Consider the following 20548-nt stretch of genomic DNA (forward strand, 5'->3'; position numbering starts at 1 on the left):
ATAAGGTTGCAGTGGTATTGTGATTGGTTAAATCGGTTTGTTAGCTCTATTTTTCAGGTGCTGTATTTTTTACAATACTGTGTACATTCCTTGCTATGATTCTTTGTTTCTTTTGTTTGTTTGTTTGTTTTGTGTGTTTGTTTTTGTTAGTTAATTTTGCTGTTTTTGTCTTATCATTTTTGTCACGTTTTATAGCTGTGTGTAGTTTACAGGTGATCGGGTACCAAATCTAAAACCTTTTGACTTTTGTATTGTTGCGGTGTTTGAGCTCTTCCAAGACGATTTATTACAAGCAAATTGTGCCTAACAGAATTCTGTAGTGACAGAAGGACAAACACAAACTCTTGTGAACGGATGTGACAGGCGGGAGCGGAGAGGAGGCGGCCAGTCTCACTGACACTAGTGACGGAGCCACTCGCTGGTGAAGGGTTTGCACTGGATGTGTGTGACTGAAAACACACCTGCAAGTGAACCCTTTCCAAGAGACAACCCGACAACACAGAAACAACAAAAGGACTGTGTTGCTCAGCAGAAGAACAGCACGGGGAGTTTGGAGAAGCGTTAGGCTGACACGGCGGGGGTTCTGGCGGGGGTTCTGCCGCTCTCCGCCCCGCACGGCCACAGGCACCATCAGCTGCTCCACTGTCTTAGATCAGTGATAGAATCAGGGGGACTGCAACACTCCACTTAACACTGCAGCAGGATGACATATGGAGGGCTAGAGTGAGGAAAACTCCCCTGTGCCTCCTCTAGTCAAAAGCCTTCCTGTGTGTGTGTGTGTGTGTGTGTGTGTGTGTGTGTGTGTGTGTGTGTGTGTGTGTGTGTGTGTGTGTGTGTGGAGGGGGGGGGGGGGGTGCGGTTTGGGGGTGGTTGTGTATGTGCGTGGTGTGTGTGAGAGAAAAAAGAAAGAGAAACTTTTTGCTTTTTCAAACTGCAACCTCCCTCCCTCTCCCTTACCCTTATCCCTCTCTCACCCCTCTCTCAACCAGCGCTCTCTCTCTCTCTCTCTCTCTCTCTCTCTCTCTCTCTCTCTCACACACACACACACACACTCTTTTTTTCTCTCTTCCTCAGACACTAGCTAGCCACTGCCTGCAGCAGTAACCGGACAGCTCTCATTCCCGCTTGGAGTCTGTCTCCTGAGATCCAGCAGCGCGCCCCATGGCTTTTCACACTTAAAATGAAAAAGAAAAAGTTTCCTTCCCTCCGTAATTTGTGCGTCTGAGTCACGAGCCGAGCTTCTGCGCCGAGCGTCACTTTGCTCAGGAACAGTTGCGTAGCAGAAGACCGCAGATACAGCAGGATAAGAGGACTCCAGCGTAATTGTGGTGAGTGGGATTCTGCTTTTGCGTGGTGAAGCGTGCACGGCTTCGTGTGTTGGGGTTGTGCCTCCACCTCTGGAGCCGCTCACATACATATGTGATGATTTTCTGGAGGACGCCTGTCAGTGTTGAGCGCTGTGTAAAACGAAGACGTTCTCAGATTGATACGACTTATTCATATTAGACAGCTTTAGATTCTAATTATTTTTGTTAATTAAAAAAAATACCCATACTTATTCTAAATTACTAAAACTCCATCAAGCTTCCAGGCCTTTCTTATCACTAACAGCTCAACATACATTTCAGGTTTTGTTAATTGTTGAATTAAGGTATTGTTAAATTGTTAATTGTTTATTTGCTAATTTTCTTTAACAATTAAAGATTTTATTGTTGATGAGTTAGATATTAACATTCACTATGAAAAATAATTAATTTCTGTAACTGTGTTCTGTAACTAGTTAAACTCAAAATATTCCACATTAAATAATGTAATACACTAATACATTAATTAATAAAAGTATTTTTGATATTAAAAATTAATTTGGTGTAAATAAATATAGGAAATGCTATGCCTGACTTCATACCGTAATTTTGCTTGACTTCATACAGTAATGTCAGGAATTGACATGACAAATAATTTATAATTTTAACAAAATTTTAAATCTCCCTTAATCTGAACGATGTCTGTGAAATTTAATTTAAAATAATCTGAATACTAAAGGTGAGTTAAAAGTATTGTTCAGCTGTCAGGTAAAGACGGCTTAAAGAGTTTCTCTGAGCGGTTAAATCCAGTACCTGGTTTCCACCTAAACTACAACCACTTTCTCCACCTAAATTACGTCCACTTTCTCCACCTAAACTACAACCACTTTCTCCATCTAAACCTACATCCACTTTCTCCACCTTTCTGCCATCCCGCTCAGGTCTTTCCTGATGTTTTTAAACAGGTGTACAGGACAGTGAAATTAGAGATGCCTTTGTAAATAATGGTTTCTTTTTTTCTGGTCGAGGATATCCTTCTCAATACGTTTCCATTTTCCATCCAGTGAGTGGAAGCTGCCTGTCTCTCTGCAGGAGAGCAGGCGGTGCTGGCACAATACACTCACCCCCCACAGTTTGAGCAGCTGCCAGTCAGTGCCAGCTGCTGCCGGTAGGAATGTAAGTACTGAGACGCACGGGCAGGCCAGACGCACGGACAGGCCAGACGCACGGGCAGGCCAGACGCACAAACAGGGCAGACAGAAGGCACTCATGAACCAGCAGCCGTCGCTGCAGGTTTCCACACTCTCTGCTCTTACTGACGCTCTCAGACCCTAACTGCAGTGGATTTTCTATATAGACGATTCAGTAATTCTGTATTAGTTTATTTTTTCATACTGAACTGTAGTAGGCAATTCAGTAATTCTATTTTAATTGTTTTATACTGAACTGTAGTAGACGATTCTGAAGTTCTATTTTTAGTTTTTTTTTATTCTGAAATGTAATATACAAATCGGTAATTATATTTTAAATATTTTATACAGAACTGTGGTATGTGATTCAGTAATTATGGATTTTTTTTTACACTGAACCGTAGTATACAATTTTTAGTTTTAGTTTTTTTATACTGAACTGTAGTAGGCGATTTAGTAATTCTGTTTTAGATTTTTTATTCTGAACTGTAGTAGGCGATTCAGAAATTCTGTTTTAGATTTTTTATACTGAACTGTAGTAGGCGATTCAGTAATTCTAGTTTAGATTTTTTTTTGTACTGAACTGTAGCAGGCGATTCAGTAAACCTATTTTTTACATGCATTTTTTGCAAGTGAATTGTAATTTCATTTGTAAAAAATTATGTTTCAAAGCTACGTTCTAAAAATCTTTTTAAAGTTGAGCGCTGTTTTATTTCAGACCAGTATGTGGGTCCTCATGCTGGGCACCATAACAAGCCCTCTCCTTTACAGACGCTGCGAGATTTTCACCTGATCCAATTTTTCTAATGATCTGATAACGAGCAACTTCATTTAGATTGTTGACTCACTGTATTTGTTTTAATAAGGCCCATGTTTGAGTCCTGCACACTGCCTTACTAAGCTGTCAGGCCTTGAGGCACACACACACACACACACACACACACACACACACACACACACATGGCGCGAGTGTTTACTGAAAGCCCCGTGTTTTTCTGCATGTGTGCGATCCAGCCTCTTTCAGAGCTGCAAATTGTGTGCGGTGAAAGACACAGAGGGTTAATGGATGGGGCTCAGTCCTGCTGTGTGTGAGACAGGGACGGAGGCACCAGGAGGCCGAGCGCCCTTCTGAGGGAATCGCCACTCCGTGCTGTTTGGTAAATACAGCAGGCAGCTATTTTGTTAACACACGACAGATTGTTTCAGGAACACATTGCCATAGAAGAAGGAAGGCCAGCATATGTCATTCAGAGCTTCTCTCCTTTAGCACCACATTTCTTATGTATCTCTGTGTAATCAGAAGTTGAGATTACATAAACAACACAATAAATTCTTATATATTGCGGAGTGAGAATATTTGCTCTTAATTTCTAATAACGGATTATTTAAAGTAGGTGTGTGTAAACTGTTGTCCTAAGATACTTTAAATGACACTTTTCGATTCAACGAAAATTGTTTAGAAAAAGTTTAGTGGTTTATGTTACAAAAGACTTGATATATTTAAACACGCATTTTATTCAGACTTGTGTTAAGATTATTAAATTGGATTCAGTTAAACGCATTTAAAGAAATAACAAGATGACATTTGATATGTTATTGTTTATCTTTTTTTTTCCTCTCGTTATCTTCTTGTTTTTGTCCGGACTGGGTTAGGGTAAACAGGGTAACCGTAACCCTAACCCTGTTTACGTCCAGACTGTAGGTGGAGGGTAGTGAACGCTGCTTCCTATGGCTATAGGAGAGAGCTTTCAGCTTTCTAGACATCACAGGATGCCTAGAGCTCTGTATTAACAGGTTTAATGTAGCAATTCAGCAGATTGCTCGAGCACCATGTCAGACAGAGCAAAAACGGGAAAGACAAATTACACGTCAACACACCTCAACACATCTGCCAAGAATGAACATTTTAATTATGTATTAGGCAAAATACGCATTAGACTTAATGGAAAATTCCACGAAGATCTCCAGTTGAAGCAATGTGCCCTGCATGTCCGTGTAAGGTTATCTTAGACACAAACATAATCTAGTGATACCAAAAATGTTATTGAATAGTTTTTTCTTGCATTTTACAATGCTAGTCCTGAATAAAGACTTTTAAAGATTTTACTATAGAAAAAATATGGATTTTGACTTATTTCTACACTGGCTTTGTTTTTACATTGACACGCAATTGTAGGTCCATATTTAATCCGTCAGCTAAATGATCGCTTGCCTTCTCTAAATGTGCCAGGTGATGGAGGTGATGGGGGTGATGGAGGAGATGGGGGCGTGATGGGGGACGTGATGCTCTAAACGCTCTGTTCGGTCTCTTCTCCCAGACGCTTTTGAAATGGTGCGATCATCTCGGGTCTTGCCTGTTCCTCTCCTCCGTGCTGATGGTGCAGGATTTGGAAACTCTGTCTAATTCCACCCACATCTGCGTTCAATCTTCGTCTACATCCACATTCTTCATGGGTCGATTTATTTTTCCTGGGCCACCATGTGGATTTAGCGGACTAGCTTAAGTAGGGATTAGTAGTATTAAAGTTATTTTGATTAAAGCATTGTTTTATAAAACTAGTTCCTCTCATGGAGTATGTATTTTCAAATGAATCTCGAACTCTTGTGAAAGGGGACAGAACCGTGAATGAAGGAAATTGTCCTCTCCAATAATCGATTTAATCTTCAATTTTTTCAGTGAAATTACATTTTGGAATTTTTGGTTTGTATTAACTGAAGTAATGAAAGCACTTGCTTTCTCTGGTGAAGCTGCACTGGTGTAGTGAGAGTGCACTCGCAGTGCGTGGAGGGTTTGGGTCTGGCGTGGAGGGAGGGTTTGGGTCGGACGTGGAGGGTTTGGGTCAGGCGTGGAGGGTTTGGGTCAGCGTGGAGGGTTTAGGTCAGCGTGGAGGGTTTGGGTCGGGCGTGGAGGGTTTGGGTCAGCGTGGAGGGTTTAGGTCAGCATGGAGGGTTTGGGTCGGGCGTGGAGGGTTTGGGTCAGCGTGGAGGGTTTGGGTCTGGCATGGAGGGTTTGGGTCTGGCGTGGAGGGTTTGGGTCGGGCGTGGAGGGTTTGGGTCTGGCGTGGAGGGTTTGGGTCAGCGTGGAGGGTTTGGGTCAGCAAGGAAGGTTTGGGTCAGCGTGGAGGGTTTGGGTCAGCGTGGAAGGTTTGGGTCAGTGTGGAGGGTTTGGATCGGGCTCAGTATCAGAAGCTCAGCCCCAGTGTGAACAGCAGCACGGCGAGACAACCCCCACCACGCTGCCACGGGTGATGCAGGAGCCTCTCTTTCTGTTTTTATCTTTTCTTTTCTTTTTGGATGACACTTCCAGCTCTCTGCCTGCCCTGGCTTTGTTCACAAGAGCATCAAAGGCTGCTTGGTTCAGGTTGAATTGAAAGGCACATCAAAGATGCTGAATGCACCTCTTTTAAACAGTAAACATTTCACGGTGCGGGGGAAAGGCTTGTTCTGGCGTTCACATGAGCCTCTTCACCTGGAGAGGATCACCTGCTGGTACAGAGGGCTGGCTGTGACGCCAACACCAACATAGCCAGCGCTTCATACACACAGCTATCTACTAAACATCTCAGTGTATGGGAAAGTGAGAGAGTGCTTCTGTCTCTTCACACATCATATGTCATTACACACACTCTACTGTAACTAAAGGCACACAGTTTTAAAACAAAGAGTTTTAACTGCTTAACTATCCCTCTCTCTCTCTCTCTCTCTCTCTCTCTCTCTCTCTCTCTCTCTCTCTCTCTCTCTCTCTCTCTCACTCTCTACACACACACACCCATACACAAAGCTGCAGCAGGGCTAATTGGTGAAGTCTCCACCCACACACACACACACACACACATATATATGTGTGTGTGTGTGTGTGTGTGTGTGTGTGTGTGTGTGTGTGTGTGTGTGTGTGTGTGTGTGTGTGTGTGTGATAATATGTAATTATTAACAATATTTGTTTATAATTTTTATATATAAATATTTCTGAGGTAAACTAAAGACCAAGGGGAAGATCTGACTACTGTTGTCATTCTCAGTGGTTCAGCTAGAGTGCAAACATGATGGAGCAAAAATCATTTTATTTAAAAAAAGAACTGTGGTTACCTGGGCTCAAACAGCTCGCCATTAAAAATCATGCCAGGATGTAAACATTTAGAAACGAGGGCCGAGAACTGTGAGTAGTGATGTGGGCACCATTTCTTGTGTGAACTGTAAGTCTACTCTGATCTGGTTGTGGTGGAGATGTACTGGGACTAGTATACAGTCTGGTGTTGGGTAGTGGTGTAAGGTGTTAGAGAGTGGCTGGTATATGGTGTTGGAGAGTGGCTGGTATATGGTGTTGGGGAGAGGCAGGATTATGGTGTTGGGGAGTGGCTTGTTTATGATGTTTGGGAGTGGCTATATATGGTGTTGGGGAGTGGCTGTATATGGTGTTGGGAGTGGAAATATATGGTGTTGGGAGTTGCTATACATGTTGGGAAGTGGCTATATATGGTGTTGGGGGCGTGGCTGTATATGGTGTTGGGAGTGGAAATATATGGTGTTAGGGAGTGGCTATATATGGTGTTGGGGCGTGGCTGTATATGGTGTTGGGAGTGGAAATATATGGTGTTGGGGAGTGGCTGTATATGTTGTTGGGAATGGATATATGGTGTTGGGGAGTTTTAGGGGCTTGTGGTCCTGTAGTTGGTGATAGACAGTGTTGTTTGTGGTGTTGTAGCAGGTAGTAACATTGCAGTGTAAGTGTGGTGCTTAAACAGAAAAGCCCAGCACACAGTAGCTGCCGACCTGAGGCAGTAGACATCTGTGACTCCAGTATCAGACACTCAGCACGACCTTCTACTTGTAGACCCAGATACACATGAACTATGACTGTAACTGACTATAACTAACTATGAGTAACAATAAGTAACTATCAGTAAATAAATATACCTAAAGGAATTCAAAAGGGCTCTGCCACTCTTCTCACTCTTTCTCTATCTCTCTCCAGCACTCTCTATCACTCTTTCCATCTCTCTCCCTCCTCTCTCCTCTCCTTATCTCGCTATTCCTCTCTCTCTCTCTCCCTCCCACCCCACCCTATCTTTCCTTCTCTCTCTCTCTCTCTCTCTCTCTCTCTCTCTCTCTCTCTCTCTCTCTCTCTCTCTCTCTCTCTCTCTCTCTCTCTCTCTCTCTCTCTCTCTCTCTCTCTCTCCATCCCCCACCCCCGAGGGCAGAGTCAGGGCTGTGGGAAGTGCCTCTGACCGTCATTAGAAGCTGTCAGTAGGTCTGGTGAAGGAGTGCAGATAAATTTCAGATAGTGTCAATTGCAGATGAAAGATCTGCTGAAGATGCTAGGGGTGTCGTGCTTGACTTGCTTCTGTTCAACAAGTTCCCTTCTCTCTCTCTTTCTCTCTCTCTCTCTCTCTATCTATCTCTCTCTCTTTCTCTTTCTATCTTTCCCTCCCTCTCATCTTCCTCCCCCATTACTAGGGGCAAGAGCAGAAGCTGTCAGGCGCCCCCACCTCTTCAACAACCCCCCCAAATTGCCCCCACGCCAGCACCACCCCCAGGCCCTCCACCCCCTCCCTCGCTGCTTACCTTGGCTAAGCTGCTCTGTGTGTTGATTGGGGGAGGACTAATCCAGTTTGCAGCTGTCGTAGACCAATGATGAATCACCTTTCCGTCATTTGGCCGCTCTCTGCCTGTGTGGAGGGAGGGGTGGAGGGAGGAGGTCCTGGAGGTGGAGGCCGTAGTAGAGGCTCTCTCCTCACGCAGACAATGCGCCTCTGTGCTCCTCTCTCTTCCCAGCCTGCCTGAGAATAACAATAATGTTTTCTCAGACAACGTCTATTGTGTCATGGATGGGTCTGGACGGTGACACAGAGCTGGAATAACAAGGAGGGACATTGTTTTGGAGGGAGAAAAAAAGAGGGAAGGAAAGAGGGCTGTGTGACTCAGAGGGCTGAGAGGCGTCTGCTCTCAGGTAAGAGCTGAGCTGGGCCAGGGCCAGCAGGGGTGCGTCGTGGGCCGGGCCCAGCACGCCGCAGCGGCCTTTCAGATGAGCTCCCATGTGGACCAGCATCCTGGGACTCAGCTGAACTGATGAACCGGCCACTGCATTTGAATGCTAGTTTGCCTCTGTTTCTTTTAGACTTTGCCATTGCAAAGCGCTTCATTAGAATCCTGAAACGGAAAAAAAAAAAAAAAAAAAAACAGGATGTGTCGTTTATAGAGCTGCGTGTTCTTTCTAGCTAGGAAACAGTCAGGCCGTATCGATTCACTAGTCTGCTCTGACTAATTGTGCCTAGCATGGCTTCCCCTCCCAAAGCATAAACAGTTCTGACAGGTGGGGGCACTGAGTTTGATATCTAGTAGACAGACTAGCTAACTGGAGAAATTCTTGCTATGAAATAAATATGACAATGATGGGTGTTAACAAATGTAAGCAATGGTAAGCGTGTGTTTGGGGTTAGTGGCTGAGGTGTTAGTTTTGGGGGTATTAAATGAGGGGCTATTAAATCCTGGTCCAGTGGAGCTGCTAGAACGTTTTCAGCTGAGTGGCCTTCAGAATTTGAACAAAGAAACAATACAGGAGCAAACCGCGAGCTGAGTTCTGCCCTCGCCCTCACGGCTTAGAGATTCTCTACTAGTGCTGGTCTCTCCTTCACAGTGCTGGTCTCTGTATCACTTTGCTGGTCTCTCTATCATTGTGCTGGTCTCTCTATCACCACACTGGTTTCTCTATTACTGCACTGGTCTGTCTATCACCACACTGGTCTCTCTTTAACCGCACTGGTCTCTATGACCCCACTGGTCTCTCTATCACCACTCTGGTCTCTCTATATCTCCGCACTGGTCTCTGTCCGAAGGCCTTCGTGGTTGATTCTACTAAGGGACTCAGAGTTGCTTGGGCACATGAGTGTATGAAAATGAGATTGTGCCGCTGAACAGAGGATTAATTTTTAATGCTTAAAATGAGCAAGTCAGTCAATCATCAGGTGTCTCATTAATTGTTAAATTTGCGTCAGATGTCGGCTTTGACGTGCGTTGGGGGGAATGCCCTAGTTAAATGGGCTCTTCTTTCGAGATGATGGAGCACTGCGTGTGCTAGAGTAATAATACTCTCACCTCATGGGCTGCAGTTTTGAAGAATGTAAAAGTGGAGCCGGTGGGTTCATCTTTGTGGATTGTTCATTGTTTGTTCCCACTAAAATACACATTGATGGCACTTCCTGTTATTGTGCCATGTTGTAACAGCAGTGTTAATGAGGAAATGAGAGAAAATTAAAACTAGAAAAATCATAGACAAAAACAAATTGAGCTATAGCATAGCAATAAATTAAAAATTTTCCAAATACCAATAAAATTTAAATATTTATTTAATAGTAACATGCTTTAATTATATTGCCCACCTATATGTTTTGTTCATATCTGTTGTAGACAATTTGCTTTGAATTTGTGTGCGTGCGTGTGTGTGTGTGTGCGCGTGTGTGTGTGCGCGTGTGTGTGTGTGTGCGTGTGTGGGTGGGTGTGTGTGTGTGTGTGTGTGTGTGTGTGTGTGTGTGTGTGTGTGTGTGTGTGTGTGCGTGCATGCGTGTGTGTGTGTGTGTGTGTGTGTGTGTGCGCGTGTGTGCGTGTGTGTGTGTGCGTGCGTGTGTGTGTGTGTGTGTGTGTGTGTGTGTATGTGTGTGTGTGTGTGTGTGTGTGTGTGTGTGTGTGTGTGTGTGTGTGTATGTGCGTGTATGTGCATGTGTGTGTGTGTGTATGTGCGTGTGCGTGTGTGTGTGTGTGTGTGTGTGTGTGTGTGTATGTGCGTGTGCGTGTGTGTGTGTGCGTGCGTGTGTGTGTGTGTGTGTGTGTGTGTGTGTGTGTGTGTGTGTGTGTGTGTGTGTGTGTGTGTGTGTGTTGTTAAGCCATGCCTGATTATGGATGTCTTCCTCCCAGCAGGTCTATGGAAATGCAGGATCTAGCTAGCCGAGTCAGTGGTAGTAGTGAGTCTCCAAGTGGTCCCAGCCTTGACAACTCACACATCAGCACCAACTCCCTGACACCAAATGGCACAGAAGGTAGGGGCGCCCCCTGCTGGTCAGTCTTACCTTACACGTGTGATGGAGGACGATGCTCTAGCTGTAACAAGCTCCTGCCTGCGTGTAATAACACTATTCATTTGTGGGAGAGTGATAAAAAGTGCAGCTCTGGTGAAAATAGCTACTGTAACATATTTTAATAGATCAGTTACATTTCTTGAAGGCATCAGATAATGAGATGTTGTGTTATCAAATCCAGACCAAATTCAATGCATTATATTTGTACATTATTATTTTGTCTCAGAATTTATTAAAACTTACATTTGGCTTTCACTATAACACAAAGAACCTAGTATGATATTCACCATTTTTGTAACTGATCATATTCGACCTGTGTTGAGAATGTTAGTGGTAATGGTAATGGCAATGGTAGTGTTAGTGTTAATGTTGGTGTTAGGGTTAATGTTAGTGATAATGGTAGTGGTAGTGATAGTGTTAGTGGTAGTGTTATTGGTAATGGTAATATTGGTGGTAGTGTTGGTGGTAATGGCAGTGGTAGAGGTAGTGGTAGCGATAGTGTTAGTGGTGGGTAGTGTTAGTGGTAATAGTATTGGTAGTGTTAGTGGTATTAGTAGTGTTAGTGGTAGTGTTGTTAAGTGTTAGCAGTAGTGGTAATGTTGTGTAGTGCTAGTGGTAGTGCAGTGTATTGTTAGTGGCAATGGTAGTGGTAGTGATTATGGTAATGGTAGCGATAGTGTTAGTGATAGTGGTAATAGTAGTTTTAGTGATAGTGGTAATGGTAGTGTTAGTGGTAGCGGTAGTGTTGGTGGCATTGGCTATGGTAGTTTTAGTCGTCGTGGTAGTGGTAGTGGTAATGGTAATGGTTATTGTAGTGTTAGTGACAGTGTTAATAGTAGTGGTAATGGCAGTGTTAGTAGTGGTAATGGCAGTGTTAGTAGTGGTAATGGTAGTGTTAGTGGTAGTGGTAATGTTAATGATAATGGTTATTGTAGTGTTAGTAGTGGTAATGGCAGTGTTAGTAGTGGTAATGGTAGTGTTAGTGGTAATGTTGATGGTAATGGTAATTGTAGTGTTAGTGGCAATGTTAGTAGTAGTGGTAATGGTAGTGTTAGTAGTGGTAATGTTAATGATAATGGTTATTGTAGTGTTAGTAGTGGTAATGGCAGTGTTAGTAGTGGTAATGGTAGTGTTAGTGGTAGTGGTAATGTTGATGGTAATGGTAATTGTAGTGTTAGTGGCAGTGTTAGTAGTGGTAATGGCAGTGTTAGTAGTGGTAATGGTAGTGTTAGTGGTAGTGGTAATGTTAATGATAATGGTAATTGTAGTGTTAGTGGCAGTGTTAGTAGTAGTGATAATGGTAGTGTTAGTAATAGTGTTAACTGTAGTGGTAGTGATAGTGCTGTTACCACCCTGTGATCTTGCGTGTGCGTGTTCAGGCCCTCACCTGTGGCCATGTTGTCTGTCATGTGTGCTGTACTCCTCTCTCTCCCTGTAGGTCATAACATCACTATGCTCAACACTGCTGACTGGTTGTTAAGTTCTAGTTCACAGTCCACTGCAGGTTTGTGCAGTCCTGGTTGAAACAATGAAAGGACAATAATTGGTGTTTAATTACAAAGCAACGCCGCTCTCCAGCCTTTACACACCCTACGATGTATTCGACTATTACAATTGGACTTAATGCCTTTGAGTCATCCATGCTGCTTCAACTATTGGACCTTTCATTAGTGTTCTGTCTGGAAGTCGTTTGTGCTGTGTTTGGTTCAAAGCATGTTTTGACACTCCGAGGTGTGTGCGTGCGTGTGTGAGTGTGTGTGTGTGAGTGGTGAGCTGCAGGAGCAGGCGTGTCGTACGCCGGCCTCCGTCTCGTCTCGTCTCGTCTCCTGCTCCTCTCGAGGTCGTGGATAGTTGCGTGTGCATCTGAACTTGAACGTGCTGGTTTGTGCATGCAGCCGTGTCCGAGTTTCCCTGTTCTGTGCTGAGAAAGGGAAACTCTGCTGGCCTTCACCCGCCTGCCCCGCACCAACACGCTCCCCCGAGAGCGCTGGATGCTCCATCCACCGCGAGGAACTTCACTGGGCATGACTTTATACCCGCAGAGTGAATTTGTTTTCATAAAAAAGTCTCTCCTGCCCCCCCATCACCCCCCTATATCCACCAACCCCCCTGAGACAGAGATGGATTCATTTCAAAGATTTGAGCCTGTCTGGAAGGTGTGAAATGGCCATGCTGCTGTAGCAGGTCAAACCCATAACTATTTTATACACCCTCCACTGCCCTGACATCTCAATTCTTGTGCACGTTCACGCATTCCACAGGTCTCATGGTAATGATTCACACTCTTTCTACCTATTCTCCCCTTACGCTACGCTGCTCTCCCATGTACCAACCCCTGCTCGTGGTAAGAGACACGAGAACAGACCAGGCAATGACTTTAACCCTTACATTACAGTCACACTCAATGACTTTAACCCTTACATTACAGTGACACTCAATGACTTTAACCCTTACATTACTGTGGCACTGAATGACTTTAACCCTTACATTACAGTGACACTCAATGACTTTAACCCTTACATTACAGTGACACTCAATGACTTTAACACTTACATTACAGTGGCACTCAATGACTTTAACCCTTACATTACTGTGACACTCAATGATTTTAACCCTTACATTACTGTGACACTCAATGACTTTAACCCTTACATTACAGTGACACTCAATGACTTTAACCCTTACATTACTGTGACACTGAATGACTGAAGTTGAAACTAGATTTTGTGCTAATTCCATAGCACATTGCTATTTATTGCTGTTGTACTATTAAAATGATGTATTATTTCTTTCTATTTGTGGAAAAGATTTTGTGATTGATGTCTTAATATGGCTAGAGTCCAGTAAGCATGTGAGGTCCACCTGTATGTGACTGTGTGAGGACTGTGGCAGCTCTGTGTCAGTGCTCTGCTCTCTACCGGCCCACTGCTCATTCATGTCATGGTTCTGATGGATCTAATGCATTCTGTGTTCACTACTGTACCTCATAACAGTAAAGCACACGTAAAGCACACAAGTGGCTGTTGATTAGAGATGCTGTGGGGAGGAAACAGCAGACTGAATGCTCTCTCACCCTCTCTTTCTCTCACCCTCTCTTTCTCTCACCATCTCTCTTTCTTTATCTTTCTCTTTCTCTCACCCTCTCTCTTTCTTTCTCTCACCCTCACTCTCTGTCCCTCTCTTATCCTCTCTCTCACCTTCTTACCCTCTCTCTTTCTTTGTCTCACCCTCTCTCACCCTCTCTCTCTTACTTTCTCTCACCCTCTCTCACCATCTTTCTCTTTATCTCACTCTCTCTCTCTCTCTTTCTCTCACGCTCTCTCTCTACATCTCTCACCCACTCACCCTCTCTTACACCCTCTCTCTCAATATCTCTCTCGCTCTCTTTCTCTCTCTCTCACCCTCTCTCTCTCTTTCTCTCTCTCTCTCTCTCTCTCTCTCATTCTATTGCCTTCTCTGTCTTCACAGTTAAAACAGAGCCCATGAGTACCAGTGACATTACCACCTCTGTAGCAGACGGCTCACTAGACGGTTTCTCAGGATCAGGTGCGGGACACAAACACACACACACACACACACATACATGCGCGCGCACACACACACACACACATACACATACACACATACCTGCTCATATACACACACAAACACACATACACAAACACTAACATGCACACATACATACATGCACACATACACACACACACACAGGGCTGGGCTGGGCTGTAGTATACACACGTGGCAGGATTGTAACAAAACACAAGAATAGTGTAATAGTAATAGTATACAAGAATAGTGTTTGTATAACGTTCAGTTCACCATTTCAAAGGCAGCATTCACACTTCATGTAGGAGCCTCAGTGTTATAATGTTGCAATGGAGTACAAACTTTGTTGATACACTATTCAGCCACAGAGCTTTCAGTATTCAGCAACCAATACTTTTCAAAGTATTTTGCTCAAAGCTTCACACACACACACACACACACACAAACACACACACACACACACACACACACACACACACACACACACACACACACACACACATACACAGACAGCTGATTGGTGGAGTCCAGAGGCAGGCTGCAGATAGGCCCAAGGGCCCACAACAGGGTGATATACTAAGTATCAATTCCCATGCCAACAGGATCTGAGTTGTGACTCCACGTCACACCAAACCTGTGAGCACACCGTCAATGTCACACCAAACCTCTGAGCACATCCTCTATGTCACACCAAACCTCTGAGCACATCCTCTATGTCACACCAAACCTCTGAGCACACCGTCAATGTCACACCAAACCTCTGAGCACATCCTCTATGTCACACCAAACCTCTGAGCACACCGTCAATGTCACACCAAACCTCTGAGCACATCCTCTGTGTCACACCAAACCTCTGAGCACATCCTCTATGTCACACCAAACCTCTGAGCACATCCTCTATGTCACACCAAACCTCTGAGCACATCCTCTGTGCATTAAATACAAAATCATCTCATCCAACTGCTGCTCCTGCGTGAATGGATGGAAAGCAGGGCTGTATTTGAAAACACTGCACATTTGAAAACACTGCACATTTGAAAACAATGCACTTTTCTTACACTATGGTACTGCAGTGCAGGCTGGGAGCTCTGCACATATGCACACAGCATGGGTCCAATTTCAGGCAACATACACAGACACGGAATACCAGTCCAATGAGTTTTAGACCAAACAGAACATAGGTGTGTAGCCCCAGAAACAGCTTCATTTGCAGGCTTATGTCCTGCCAGTGGTACTAATGTCTGGGAGCTCAGCACATATGCATATGGTACTAATGTGAAACTCTAGCGTGTTTCGATAGGTCTGTGTTACACTGACTCTCCTCTCCTCACACTTACTGAACAAACACACACTCTCTCTGTCCAGTACTGCACTGACGCTAATTTGTCGTATTTCTCTACTTACTGGACTAAGCACTTGATACCTTGATGTTAGATGCACATAAATCATAGTTCAGACTTCTGTCTGTGACAATATTAATGGAATTTGGTAATTGTACACCGCTGAGCACTCGGGGGAGGGGAAGACCCAGGCTGGTGCTGACATGGGTGGAAAAGCCTTCGGTGTTAAAGAAGCTTCAGCAACCCTAAGAGTGTGGGGGTCTGTACACACAGGGTTACAACACTCCAAGACTGAGATAGCACACACACATGGGCTGTCCTCTAACCCTGTACTACATACAGACATTTGAACCTTGAATGTGACACTAAGCAATAAACCAGCTTTATTTGAAAGAATGTAGTGGTTAAACACTGAAAAAAACCAAATATCTCATTGTAGTGCTCAGTGAGCAATCCAGAACATTCCGCATGTTCGCGTGTTAGATTTGCTAACTCAGTGAACTCAGCATAAACAGCTGTAATAGTGAATGTCATGAAAGTGAAGAAGAATTTCAATTAGCTAAATAACACCCTAAATTCTAGAAAACTACTCACCAGCATGTTAAAAGTGCCAGTGATTGTGATTGTGATTGTGCAGTGATTGTGAAGTGATTGTGGTTGTGACTGTGCAGTGATTGTGATTGTGACTGTGCAGTGACTGATTGTGATTGTTTATATCCTACAGAATACACATGCTCATTCATACACACATACCCCTCATTTATAGACATACTCATTCATACTGTATATACTCATTCACACACTCAGCAGTAATTACAAGTCTTAACTGATTTTCCTAATGATTATTGTTATTTTTCTTTATTTTCCACACTGAGATAAGGTCGGTCAAATAAACAGAGTAACAGAGTAACACAATGTAATGTGTAATATGTTTTCTTATATTTAAGAACTTCTGAAGGCAAATGTCATATGTGCCTTATTTCGTAATGTTGAGCTATGTGCTTGAGTCATTTGTTGGTTCCTACAGTCATAGGGAGCAGTGGATTCAGCCCAAGACAAACGCCCCAGTTCTCTCCACAGATATACCCTGCCAAGTAAGAGAATTTTTTTATATTTTTCTTTAAAAAATAAGCAGCATCCAACTTCATTTTGGACCTTTAATTAGATCCATCTGTCAGATCCAGCAGACTGGGCAGCTTTGTACAGCCAGCACGCTCTGAAATCTACTGTAGCCTAATTATTATCTTGCAAAAATTTTCCTCTATGATTTATTGTTCTTTCATAATGTATATCAGCAAGCTGAAGTCTTTTTTTAAATGCTTCTTTACAGTGTTGCCCAATATTTATTACTAACAGAATCATAGAGAATTTGTCAGCAAGCAAATGTTATATTATAAATGTGAAATTATAAAAGTTATATAACGGGTTTAGAGTAAACATTTCTCACTTGTTCTTTTCTCCTGTGTCTGTCCAACAGCAGAACGTACCCACATATTCTCCCAACTCCATCGTCTCAGAACATGTCTGCGTACAGTCAGGCGCAGTACACCACAGGCATGCAGCAAGCCACAGCCTACGCCAGTTACCCACAGCCTGGACAGCCCTATGGAATCCCTGCCTATGGTCCGTCCAGCAGGATAAAACCTTTTCTCCTGGGTGCTTCGGTGTTATGGTGTGACACACGTACCTGGTTTGACTTTGCTTCCTGCTCAAACAGACCAATCAACAGCTCGAGACCTCGAGATTCTCTCCTGGCTTTGGTCCTAAACGAACGTTCAGACCAATCCAGTCGTAACACGTCATCGGGCTTGTTTCTGATTCTGCTTGGTACTGTCAAATTTCTCTGGTTAACTTGGCATATTGGTTGTGGTAAGATTGTGTAAGTTGGACCACGCTCAGCTTCTGACATGGCCCATCATAAAGAGATTGCACATAATAACGCGATAACAGTGTTTATGCAGACCTCTGTGTTAGCTGGAAATGATGAATGAGTGACATTAAAATTAAATAACAGAGTATCTGCACTGCATGCTAGGCATGTCTGCAGTGGTTGGAAGTCAAATTACCCATGAAATGATTCATTTATAGCTGCAGGAAAGATGACCCACCATTTTGTTGGGGTTTTTTGGGTTTTTTATTTTTATTTTGAAGTGGTGAATTGCTCTTAAATTACATTAGTAATTTCGGTAAATTTAATTTAAGTTTTGTCTATAATAGATGCAATGCTAGAAATTGTGATGTAGAGATTATTTAAATTGATCGCTGTGATAAGGTTGTTTTCCCTGTGAAAACTGTGAAGAATGCTGATTGTGTAGTGTCTTTACTGGTCGGGCCACTAAGCCGTTTTTTCTCCGGTGCTTGCTAGACAGATGTGAAAGATTAGAGCCAAGCTCACCAGTCACTGCCGAATCAGCTCCCCAGCTGAGAGAGAGGCTGATTCTGGACGTGAAGTGACTTACAGTACAACACCATCATCATGCTTTCAGGCACCATTCTGTTCCCAGTATAAAAATGTACCTGAAATATGCATATCAGTTCAAATGTTTGTTTGAGTGGAAGCAAACCATAACCCTATACTGGGCCTGCTTTAATCCAATCAAAGAGAGCTTAGCCTCAACCCTCACCAGACACGTGATGCATTCTCCTGTCGTTCCTCGACAGGACGGCACCGCCAGCAAGATCACACTTCCTGACAAGAATCCCTCCTCAGCTTGTAGCCTTGTTATTGACAAATGCCTCTCTGTTGGCTTGGAGCCCCATCGCTAATGTTTGATATGTGTTTGATATGGAAGCAGCCACTCTGAGGATGGTCCATCACGGCTTTGGCGTCACTAACTGATATATGTCCAATGTGTGCAGGGATCAAGACAGAGGGTGGCCTGGGACAGGCTCAGTCCCCAGGGCAGAGCGGGTTCCTCGGGTACAGTTCCAGCTTCTCCACACCCCAGACGGGACAAGCCCCCTACAGCTACCAAATGCAAGGTTAGAATCTTTAGAATCTTCATCTTACTCTTCCTCGTCTGCCAAAGAGCACGCAAAACAAAACAAAAAACCCTTTCAGTGTGGAGACACTCGGCAAAATCTCTGAGCAACGTCCGTTTTTAGGCTTGCAGAGAAAGCAACACAGATGAAAGAGTCAGATGCTTTTTTAAAGCATAAAACAGTTAAAACACAAAGCAGACTGTTAGTCGGCGGTTTGGCTTGGCCATGCGCACTCTTAAGTGTGTTTGTTTAAGGGAAGAGCAGTGTTGTTGGAACACACATTTATTCTGCCATCTGAAAGCCGGTTAGGCTTCTGTTAGGGGCTCTGTCTCTCTCTAACACCCGGACCTTCACACAGAGCAGAGGTCCACATAGACCATCACACAGAGCAGAGGTCCACATGAACCATCACACAGAGCAGAGGTCCACATAAACTATCACACAGAGCAGAGGTCCACATGAACCATCAGACAGAGCAGAGGTCCACATGAACCATCACACAAAGCAGAGGTCCACATGGACCATCACACAGAGCAGAGGTCCACATGAACCATCACACAGAGCAGAGGTTTACATGAACCATCACACAGAGCAGAGGTCCACATGGACCATCACACAGAACAGAGGTCTACATGGACCATCACACAGAACAGAGGTCTACATGGACCATCACACAGAACAGAGGTCCACATGAACCATCACACAGAGCAGAGGTCCACATGGACCATCACACAGAACAGAGGTCTACATGGACCATCACACAGAACAGAGGTCCACATGGACCATCACACAGAGCAGAGATCCACACGCCAGACTGTGTCAGTGGTTCACACACTGATGAACACATTATCCAGTGTGCGCTGGGGCAGATTTCAGATGAGCACCACTCTAACCATACATCCACCATACTCCACCCACCCTACACCACCACCCCACCCCATCTACACAACCCCACCCAACACCACCCACCCTACACCACCACCCCACCCCATCTACACAACCCCACCCAACACCACCCACCCTACACCACCATACCCCACCCCATCTACACAACCCCACCCAACACCACCCACCCTACACCACCACCCCACCCCATCTACACAACCCCACCCAACACCACCCACCCTACACCACCATACCCCACCCCATCTACACAACCCCACCCAACACCACCCACCCTACACCACCATACCCCACCCCATCTACACAACCCCACCCAACACCACCCACCCTACACCACCACCCCACCCCATCTACACAACCCCACCCAACACCACCCACCCTACACCACCACCCCACCCCATCTACACAACCCCACCCAACACCACCCACCCTACACCACCACCCCACCCATCTACACAACCCCACCCAACACCACCCACCCTACACCACCATACCCCACCCCATCTACACAACCCCACTCTCCACCGTGCACCATACACCACCATACCCTACCCTACACCACCCCACCCCTGCTAAACCGCCCCACCCCCAGTTCCACCACCCCACCCCTAGCTCCACATGATACCTACTCCGACAGCCTCTATAAAGGCAGCCTGCATGCAGCTGTCAGAGGGACCGCTGTTAGATTAATGTTTTTACTCTGTCCTTTCATGTCCAACGGCATACCGCTGCTGCAATAGTTTACAAACGTGATAGAAATGTACCGAAGTGTAATGAGACAGCGGCATCACGGCTGTCATTGCTGAACGGGGTTGACAGAGTAATCTTGAGGTTGGTATAAAAATGCAAATATTACAAAAATCCGCAGAAGTTTTGTTTACATTGTGATTATTTTGCAGCATTGCATTTAGTTCAGTACACGCAAACAGGAAAAGCATTTAGCATTACGTCTGTTTAGGCTGCAAATTCCTTTTCCAACTCTGTTGCCAGAAGAGTAGACAAGATTTTTTTTTCAGTGATTTTCAGATAATAATTGTGGCAGTAATTGGGTCCCCCCCCCCTTCAGACTGCAGTCTAAAGAAGCCCATCTGGACTTGATCATCTTCTCCCTGGAGAGGCATACAAAACTGCTGCTAGAGATATTGAGCACTGATGATAGACACAGCCCATGGCAAGACGAGTAACCAAGCACAGCGAATGGTGCCCCGTGCGAG

General features: G+C 44.5%; 1 protein-coding gene across 6 annotated transcripts in view; it reads left to right on the top strand.

The window, feature by feature from the left end:
* The first annotated feature begins 927 nt into the window (after window positions 1–927).
* eya1 (EYA transcriptional coactivator and phosphatase 1) overlaps window positions 928–20548 on the top strand; it is a 44721-nt gene continuing 25100 nt past the window's right edge. The window contains exons 1-7 of one of the 6 annotated variants that reach the window (XM_077012870.1): window positions 928–1328; window positions 10403–10524; window positions 12002–12067; window positions 14032–14109; window positions 16477–16543; window positions 16930–17072; window positions 18309–18431. In XM_077012870.1, the coding sequence (XP_076868985.1) occupies window positions 10410–10524; window positions 12002–12067; window positions 14032–14109; window positions 16477–16543; window positions 16930–17072; window positions 18309–18431 (592 nt within the window). In that variant the 5' untranslated portion in view covers window positions 928–1328; window positions 10403–10409. Of the gene's footprint in view, window positions 1329–10402; window positions 10525–12001; window positions 12068–14031; window positions 14110–16476; window positions 16544–16926; window positions 17073–18308; window positions 18432–20548 lie in introns of all 6 variants that reach the window. The other 5 variants (XM_077012869.1, XM_077012868.1, XM_077012874.1 and 2 more) reach the window with 5 other exon arrangements.

Source organism: Brachyhypopomus gauderio, chromosome 7, assembly GCF_052324685.1.
Source record: "Brachyhypopomus gauderio isolate BG-103 chromosome 7, BGAUD_0.2, whole genome shotgun sequence".
Classification (NCBI taxonomy): Eukaryota; Metazoa; Chordata; class Actinopteri; order Gymnotiformes; family Hypopomidae; genus Brachyhypopomus; species Brachyhypopomus gauderio.